This window comes from Phodopus roborovskii, unplaced genomic scaffold (genome assembly GCF_943737965.1).
Source record: "Phodopus roborovskii unplaced genomic scaffold, PHOROB, whole genome shotgun sequence".
Taxonomy (NCBI): domain Eukaryota; kingdom Metazoa; phylum Chordata; class Mammalia; order Rodentia; family Cricetidae; genus Phodopus; species Phodopus roborovskii.
In genome coordinates this window covers 13,701,574-13,711,514 of record NW_026126578.1, presented here as the reverse complement: position 1 = coordinate 13,711,514, position 9,941 = coordinate 13,701,574, and the positions used below count along the sequence as shown (strand labels likewise).

At 44.1% G+C, this 9,941-nt stretch overlaps 1 protein-coding gene across 1 annotated transcript; it reads right to left on the bottom strand.

Annotated features, from left to right (window-relative positions):
- Window positions 1-257: 257 nt before the first annotated feature.
- On the bottom strand, window positions 258-9,117 carry M6pr (mannose-6-phosphate receptor, cation dependent). The gene is made up of 7 exons (XM_051203779.1): window positions 8,866-9,117; window positions 5,410-5,589; window positions 4,599-4,765; window positions 2,759-2,868; window positions 2,370-2,500; window positions 1,355-1,481; window positions 258-1,234 (listed from the first exon to the last, which is right to left on the bottom strand). The coding sequence occupies exons 1-7, from the start codon at window positions 9,087-9,089 to the stop codon at window positions 1,112-1,114; spliced, it is 1,062 nt and encodes a 353-aa protein (XP_051059736.1). The 5' UTR covers window positions 9,090-9,117; the 3' UTR covers window positions 258-1,111.
- Between the last annotated feature and the right edge of the window lie 824 nt (window positions 9,118-9,941).

Here is a 9,941-nt window from a genome sequence, read left to right as displayed (position 1 = left end):
TTCACATCTCCTGTGTTCAGGTGAGCTGTGTTATTACTTAGTGGCCTAGAAGTTCACTATTACAGGAAGATCAGCCTGTGATTCTGGGCACGTGGCCTAAACAGAAGGAAGTGGGAGAGGGTTAAAAGCCTTTTCTCATAGGTGCGTGGGTAAGACACTTCCCTGAGCCAGCAGGAGGACAGGAGCAGCAGTGTCCTCTACCCAGGCAGAGAACTACAGAGCCCTCCACGTCCACTTCTGCTTCCATTCCCTTTCTATAAGATTGGGAAAAATACAAAAAGCCAAACTACAGACCTGTGAGAAAAGTGCAACACAAGTTGAGAAGTACGCGTAGAGCGAAGTGAGCAATAACAGGCTTACCAGCTTTTCCTGTAAACAGAAGGAAACCGGAAATCCCACCACAAGGTAACAGGTTCTGGGGCCTCTAGAGCATGGGTGTATGTCCTTTAGTAGGACTGCTTGATTAGGTACTTGGGCTACATAAGGATTTATAACAACAGCTCAGAGTCCAATTCTAGCTATTAAGCCATGGAAAGACCTATAAACAGTGTGATGGCACCTTAGAATCCTGCAGTTGGGAAATTTCACATTTTTCCTATCCTAATCCCACACAAGGGATATTTAAGTGAGTCACTCTAGGCTCAAAGCAAATGGCAGTATTTGGGCTAAAGCCAGGTAAGCACTGCAAAGCAACTATGCAGTCACACTCAGACCCTCAGACTGCTACAGGGACATCGACAACAGGAAGCAATCAAAGGTACAAGTAATCTTTGCTTTTCTTTCTTTCTTTCTTTTTTAATTAAATCCAGTGTCTCAATGTGAAAGTGTTTAGACAGACAGGGCTCCTTCCTGGCTTTCTGTCCATTTAGCTGTCCTTGCTCTTCCTGACGGCACAAGAATCAACCCCAAAGACCCTATGTCTACCTTCCACTGTATTTGTGCAGAGGAGAAACAATAGGAGCAAAAGGAGGCAGTTTAGGGTCAAATCAAAAGCCAACTGGAAAGCAAGAGTGTTAAGGGCAAGGCGAGAGATGAGGAGACGGCTTGAGAAGTCTGGCTGTGTATGCTTTGGTTTGGGGACTGAAGAGGTGGCTGGACATTAAAAGTGCAATCACATTGGTAGCAAATGATCATCCCTTTCTTCTGATTCTTCCCCCAGCTGGTCATCCCCAACTCCACGATAGGCAGCAGGCACATTGCGGGGTTTGGAGCGGCACACAAAGTCACAACCGTCCTGTGGGGCGAAAAGCAAAGGAAAGATACTCCTATAGAGCAAGACAGATCACATGGTCTCAGATTGTGACAAAGAGAACACCCAAAACCCAAGGCTTAATTCAAACTAACGGCTACTTACAGCTACCAGGTTGCCAAGATCTTGCCAGAAGGCCAAATGGGGAAACTGCTCCATCCCCTTGGCTCCCACCACCAGTCGCTGGTAAAGGAAACCTCCAATAATGTAGACAGCAACCAATGATGCAAATCTGGAGGAAAGAACACACACTTAAAATGTATCAGCCCTGAAGTGGCATCACATACCTCTAAGCTACTGAGAAGGCCAACGCTAACCTTTATATTCAGTATTCTTGTTTCCTAAACTGTACTCTATGAAAGCAAAACAAGAGCTGGTACTTAGAAAACCTGCTAGGAACACTGCCAATCTGACCGAAACACTCCAGGCAGGGGGGTGGGAGGAGGGGAATCTGGTACCCAGGGGAAGACTTGGTAGTGATTCTAACTGCCAGGAATCACCATTAAACACATTCTATTCCCTTACTTCAAAGTTCTACTGACGTAATAGGACAGTACTGTACTAAAAACTGTCCAGCCTTCCTGGGAAAACACAAGCCAGGTATAGTGGTGTACACCTTTAGTCCTGGCACTCTGGAGGCAGAGGCTACGGGATCTTTGAGTTTGAGGCCACCTTAAGTCTACATAGTGATTTCAGTTCAGGCTAGCCAGAGCTACAAAGTGAGACCCTGTCTCATTAAGAGGAAAAACAATGCACCTCCAAATATAAATATTCCTGAGACTAAGCATTTAATTGCTTTAAGTTTTAAAAAGCCAGGTCTGGTCAGACACACACCATTAACCCCAGCACATGGGAGGCAGAGGCAGGTGATGCTCTTGAGTTTGAGGCCAGACACAGCAACATAGTGAGATTGTCTCCACAACTTGCTTTTTTCCTTGTGTTTTTTGCCACTGCCAGGGATTAAACCTAGGACCTCATGCATACTGATCAAGTACTATGCCACCAAGCTACATCCCCCAGTTTAATTTCTTTCATCTTGTCTGGACTTACTTTAGAGTCAGTCCCCTGTGATTTTATGTATGTAGAATACACACATACTGAAGAGGCAGAAAGTACTCACATGACCAGTAAGATGGAGCCTACACTGAGGTGAGAAGCCTCTGGTGAACAGGCTACACTGCTGTCCATCTCGAAGAGGTACAGACAATCTTGGACTTTGTTTCGTTCCTCAGACACTGGGTTAAAATTGCCCTGATGATGAGAGGACCAAACAGTAATTATGTATAAGATGTTTTCTTTCAGCTTGCATCCAAAGAACAAGACCACCCCTCCATAAATAAGCCCCAAACATTTGCTCCTGGTTAAGTAGCCCATGTGGCCCATTCTTCATGTACAGTGCGAATCTGGCATACTGAAAATTTCAGTTAGTTTTCTCACATCCACTTCACACAGACTTGTGCCCCCCACCCCATCTGACCTTTCAATCTGTTACACCCCAGGGGACCTCACCGCTAATGTGTGTCGGTTGCAGGAGATCATCACCACGGCTCGACGCTGTTCTTTGCCACAGTGGTTGTCGTATTCATCACCCCCTTTATATATCAGCATGATCCAATTACCTGAGGAAAGACAAAAACAATGACAATATGGAGTGCAGAGGAAGCAGAGGCAACAATGGGTATGGCAGAGTGGAATTAGCTACCAAAATTGCTTTTAATTAATGTTAATTAGTATGATCTATACAACTGAATGCTAAGCTAAAACTCTTTTTTAAAAGACAAGAGTTTTGCTATGTAGCATTGGCTGGCCTTAATTCACTAATTACATAGATCAGGCTGTCCTCAAACTTGTCATTTCCTACCTATGCCTCCCAAGTTTTGGGAGTCACAGGGGCATGAGCCACCATGCCTGGCCTTAAAACTTGTTTCTTGATAAAACTTTGTGTTTTCTTGTTTTAGACAATAAGAAATAGATAACTTAAGATTAATCCTATTTTTTACATTAAAGGTAGGCAACAGAACGGGTAAAAACAGTTATCTGTGCTTTTAACAGTAATGCACATTTTCTCAACACAGTAAAAGGAGAGGAGGTCCCGGATGAAGCTAGTCCAAGATAACATAGATAAATTCAAAGTGGATGTTTACTGAGTTGGGAATACATCTCTCTTCCTTTGTATTTACTACTTTTCAAGTTCTTTGCAAAATCTTGCTTGACTAACCACCATGTGAAATGAATAGGTAAGGATGCTTTTAACTTTGCATTTGAGATTATAACCAGTGAGCTAGTGCCTCACAATCACCTGTGGTGGTCTGAGTAAGAACGGCCCCTTACAGGCTCATAGATTTGAAGGCTCAGTCACCAAGGAGTGGAATTGTTTGAATGGATTGTAGGCATTAGGAGGTGTGGCCTTGCTGGAGTAAGTGTGTTACTGGTGGTGGGCTCTGAGGTTTCAAAAGCCCAGGTCAGGAGAGTCTCTCTATGGGTCAGGATGTAGAACTCTCAGCTTCTTCTCTACCTCCATGTCTGCCTGCATGTTGCCATGCTTTGCTCCTCTCTGTGGTGACAGTGGACTGCCAAAACTGTAAGCAAGCCTCCAATTAAATGCTTTCTTTATAACAGTTGCCTTGGTCATAGTGTCTCTTCACAACCACAGAACAATGGCTAAGATACCACCATACTAGGAAAATGATGATTTGGGTCAAGAATGCACTAGCATATTTTATTTTATTGTTTACATATAATAATTTATCCGCTTATGGGAAGAAATCAAGCCACAAGTGCTCCCTTCCAGCATACACTTTCATGACATTTGAAAAACACAACTATGTTAGTACAAGTAGGTGGTGAATTTCTTTTACCTTAAATACTTACTGGTTAGTATAAAGAGGCACTTTAAAATTCAACTGGCAAATGTGGTTAATTTGATGAGAAATGGTGGTGGCTGGTATGAAACTCATTAAATATTTGGGTGACTAGAAGGACTCCAGGCTATGTAAAATTCTGGCAGATTCATATTCCTTTCATTCATTCAGTTTCCCCCTCTATCCCTTCCTTCCATCTTTCTTTCTGTGACTTTAAGGGTCAAAGCCAGAACTTTGTGCATGTGGGCAAATGTTTTACCCTGACCCTTTTCTCCAATTTTATATTCTTTTTGTTAAAGTTTTGCACTATCTTTAAACAGAGATGTCCTGAGCTGTGCCTCCAGACCAGCTGTGGAACCAGGCACTGAGGTACAGTCCAGGTAGAGCAAATTCCATATCACATGACACACTCAAAAAGTTGGGGAAAGGCCAACACATACAGTATTGTTAGAGGACTGCCGTGGGATTAGTCAGCAGGAAATACTTACTTCCATTGAAGAGGTGAGTCTCGTTGATTCTCCCGACCACCGTCTCCTTCCCATTATTTTTGTTGATCTGCACCAGGCCTGCCCCAGAGGAGTGGTTGCCAGCTTCCCGGCATACTCTGAATCTATAGCTGTATGTGTCTGAGCCCTGGCCCACAGTGCTCTCAAAACTGCAGAAGACAAGTAGGGAGAGAAAGAACAATATCACTAGTTACCAAAACAGGAAAAACCACATCCCTCCTTTTGATGACAACCAATGTACAAAATGCTTATTTGTTGACTTATGAGTTATTTACATCTCCATAGACTGTCCTACTTGCTGATAAATATACCACCCCAAACAGCTACACATTCTAGCATACCTATTGTAGCTATGCAAAAGTGTTGGCTATTTCACTACAGCAAGGGACAGTCCTATGCTTAAGGACCATTTTTATATTTGAAGACCCCCTGACAGTGATGAAGACATACTTAGATATGCATATCTTAAGTATGTCTGTTTGATGTTTCTAAAGTCTTAAGATATGAAGCTATCAAGTCATGTTCTGGTTTCTACAAGTTGATGTTTTAGAGCCAGTCATTAGAAATGGTTATTTTTCTGTGAAAGATAAGAAAAACACACATGATCACATGGCTGGGAATTTGGTCTGTTGCTAAGGGGGCAATGTATTATAATCAAATAAAACTAACACTGCCAAAATCCAGGTTAGAATCCATATTGGGCATGCACTCCTTCCACACTGAAGCTCAAGTCCAGTCAGTAAAAAGAAACAACCCCTAGTAAAGACAGCACTTTAAGGCTCTTCCCCTCTACCTTTTGTTAAACAGTGGCCGTAGCCTCTCCAGGAGAGCCTGCTCTTGCTTTGACTCCTTATCATTGTCTCCTATCAGGTCACAAGACTTTTCTTCTGCCTGCCAGGATTCACTCACAGCCAAAGCCAGGACTAGCAACAGGAACAGATCAGTCCTCCAACAGCCAGAGAAGGGGAGCATCCTTTTGGAAGAGGACATTGAAGGTGAAGGCAGGTTCCGGAGAGAAAGAAAACATAAATCACATGACTGCAAAAATTAATGGTATTTTGATTATGCATACAAAAAGCATGAATCTGCTTCAAAACTATGTCCAACGTAGTATCAAATGTTTCAAATCTCAGCCCTCAGAGGCATATGGAGCTCCGTGAGCTTGAAGCCAGCAAGAGATACATGGTGAGTGACTCTGTCTCAAAAACTTCCATAAAACAAAAACCCAACAAAACAAAACAAACTTTGGGGGTAAGAAAATTAAAATAATTATGATAGTTTGGGTGCAACCATCTTTGCTTTCTTACTGCTTGATGAAAATTTCCATTGTACTACTCCATTATTCAAAGTTAAATACTAGTTTACAAATAGTGTGGCCTTCACTAAAATGCTCCAATCATGGTACAAACAGATCCTCCAATATGTCCTGCTCGAAGTTAATGGAAAGATGTGCAGGAGAGGAAGGAACTTTAACATAGCAGTGTTCTGGGAGCATCCAGCAATCTTTCTTCACATTCATTGGAAGCATGTGAGATGTGGTGAAATAGGCACAGCACCTCAACTCACCTCAGTTACTTATACATCATTTCCCTGGGAAAACCACCCAATCATAGAAGGAACCTAACTGGGTCAAAACAAGGGCTTAGAAGTCTTCCAAAACCCACCCCAGCCTCTCCAGGTCACAGATCTCAAGGGCTTTAGACTTTCCGCAAGATGGCTGTCCTTCTACACTCTACAGTTCTACACTGCTATATTTACTTACTGTCTGTACTATTCTAACAGGTCTATGTATGGCCCATGAGACACACCCTCAGGTTATCTGTGAATGCAGCCCTACATGTTTGTAGATGACCATGTCATATTTCTATGTTGAAAAGTTGGATATCCCTGTATCATCTTCATAACTAGGCAATAGCTTGCGGAAAGTTTCACTCCTATCTATCAGTAATCCTTCAGGCCACTGACATTGTTCATTATTTCAGTTTCACTGTTTTTTTTCTGAGACATTTAACTCTTGCAGACTGTCCTTATGACAAGAAAATGGATGCTCCAACCTTGTGATCTAATTGGATTTCCCTTTCTCCCTGAAACTTAATCTGAGTTCCTATTTCCCATGTGCAAGGAAGGTAACAAATGCTTGGGAACTTATCTACCTGACCTTACATACCCCAAACCTCAAACTACAGAAACACAAACAAGGCATTTCCACACAGTACTCACTGGTGGCCAAGAGAGGCCAAAGGCTCTCTAACACATCTGAACTATAAAACACATTAACAGTGACAGCCTTCAGCCAGGTATTACCTGAAATACTTAACATGCATCAATTAATCAATCCTCCCCAGACCTTATGTAGTAAATTTAACCATCTCTATTTCACAGATTAAAAATCAAACAACAAACAAAAAACACCAACAACACAGCTAATGGAGTAAGCAAGATAAATGGCTCCAGAGCTCAAGTTCTACGTGTCATCATATACATCTTTCATAATTGTTTTGGGATGGCAGTAGAAGCCAAAGAACAGTTGCCTTTCTTTTTTTTTTTAAAACAAAGCAGGAAAGAGGAGCAACTCCTCACAGAGTTAACTAGAGTGTAAGGACTGCTCAGGCTTAAGCTCTTGCCTTCCCTAAACTCACCTATTGCTCAACACATAGCTTAACCAGTCAAATCACTGGGAGTGAGAGGTCCTTTTGTTAACTAACTCTGCGCCGTTTTCCTTAAGTTCTCTTAGGATCGAATTGAACGCGTTAACAGTCTGGGTTCCGAAGCTCTTTTTTCCCCAGGAGCACATTTTGGAGGGATTCTCTCACAGAATGAATGCTCGGCATGCACTGTGGCCTCAAAGTTGGTTCCTCATTTGTTAACTGTTGCTGCTTTCTCTTCCCAAGTGAGGGCAAAAAAACTTCACAGAACTGGGAAGGGATGAGAATTAAAACAAGCTGTGGTAGACATTGGATAAACCGAATGACTTGTCATTTGCTTATTTGTCCAAAAAGAGGACTGATTTTATATTCTTTCTAGCTTAAGATTTGACTGTAAGCAGGGCGGTAGTGACACATGCCTTTAGTTGCAGCACCTGGGAGGCCGAGGCAGGAGGGTCTCTGAATTCAAGTCTAGTCTGGTCTACAGAGCTAGAGTTTCAGGACAGCCAGAAAGACACAGAGAAACTCTGTCTGGAAAAACCAAGAGAAAGATTTGACTGTAAGTTTGAGCTGCTTCTTTTTGATTCAGTGTGGGGTATATCACAGATGCTTTTGTTCATTATGTTAGTTCTGCATCTTGGAAAAGCAAGACGAGGGAACCGAGGCTTACAGATGCCCCGAGTTACTTGTTCTGGGTTATACAAATATTAAATGGTTGAAGTTCCTAGCGCAACCTAGATGACTAATGACACAAAGGCATTTGTTGGCAAACTTCTGATAAACATAGGCACACGGAGAGAACAGTATGGAATTCAAGCTGGGAAGTCCCTTTTTAATATGCCACAAACAGATCCTCAAAGTGCACACATTTTCAATGTGTGACACAGGATCTTATGAGCTTGAAATCCTTCTATTTCCTTACTCTACAGAAACAGATCTATTGGTAATGCTGAAACATTCTCCTTTACAGGACAGCCAATGACTAAGTTAGGGATTGGGAAACTGCAGACACCATTTATCCTCACACTATCCCACTCATGGCCATTTTCCATTTTTTAATGGAAGGCTTTAGCTTCTTCCTCCTCGACCCTTCTAAGATCAGTATGAACTGGCAGAAACGGCCCAACGCTGAACGAGCCTCAGGGAAGTAGCTCTGGGCTTCAAACGAAGAAACATAGCTAATCCCTCTGTTACTCTTTTCCACACCAAGCTAACACATGTTCCTCGAACTTCTTCCAGGATCCTGGGAATTCTTGCCTTCCATTTGCTCAAAGCCATACTTTAGCCAATGATGCCACGACGCCCCTTTACTTCCACGATACAGGTCAAAATTCTTTCAACAAGCACCCAGTAACACTTCTCACGTCTCCCACGTGGCACTTAATTTCCCCCACCTTCAAAACATCTTAAATCCCTTTCTGATCTTGGAAGTCCTCACTCCTGGTAGTCTGACGCTCTCCGTCCTCCCGCCTTTCGTCTCCTCTGGGCTCTACGGCTCCCTAGCCGGGTCTTCGGCTAGAACCAACCGAGCAAGACTCTAGGACTGCAACTCGTTTGGCGCAAGGACCCCGGCCCACCTCCTCCTCCACGCCCCCCACACTCACGTGTCACGGAAAACGCAGCAGCTGAAGGTAAGAAGCCCCCAAGAGTGTGGCCCTGGGGTTGGGACACGCGGCCAGAGAGCGGCGGGCCGCAGACCCCAGTCCTCCGTTCCTGTCTGAGGCCAGCGCTCCCCAAAGCGTCGCTCTGCTCCCTGCTCCAAAAACCGGAAACAGGAAGCGGCGAGAGGCTGCTGAGCAACTGCTCCTCCCACTAGACCCCGCGGCATGTGACCGAAGAACCATCGCCCCTTTCCTTGCCCTGAACGCTGATTGGTCAGCAGCCTAGTTCGCTCTGTTCCCGTCCCATCAACTCCAATCACTCCGAGATTGTCAAGATCAGTTTCTTCCTTTGGGGTCTCCTTTCTAGCAATGAGGTTCGAGCCCCGCCTCCAGGGACTCTTGGCTGGAGCGTCCTCACTCACGCGGGGGTCACGTGCCAGGTGTCCGGCTGGGTCGGGTTGAAGACAGTAAGAGGGGTGACCGGAGGAAACTATGGAGAGTGTTGCTCCCTGGACTCTCTGGGAGTTGTAGTTTGTGCTCCCGAGGCACTCTGGGAGTTGTAGTTCTTAGGGCTCTTCTGCTACAATAGTGGCCTCTGTGGGGCGCTGCTCAGCCATCTGCCGGCTGGATTCTCTGCTGGACTGTAGTCGACTGAACCACACTAGGACAGTGGAACATTGGGATCCTTCCTGCATGTCCTCGTTTTCTTAACACCTTTATTCAGAATTTTCTAAGTCTCTGGGGACATGCAATTATTACTGTCACCTCTGCAATGACTTGTCCTCTTGTGGCATCTTGCTAGCTGAGCATACCGTGCTCATCATAGGTACCTGCCCTATGTGTGCGGGTCCTCTAGTCTGCATTCTGTTTCCTGGGGGGGGGGGAGAGGTCTTTGTGCCTTTGGTAAGGTCCTCTGCAGGCTTCGTGGGCTCATTAGCCACTCTTTGAAGTCCTACTTGTTCTTAGAACTCGGTTTGAAACTTAATTGTTATGGGTTCCTGGATTTACTCTCCAGGTTATTAATTTCTTCCTCTGAAGGTTCTTTTGGCTTTAGTAGTTATTCCCTTCTGACTCTTACA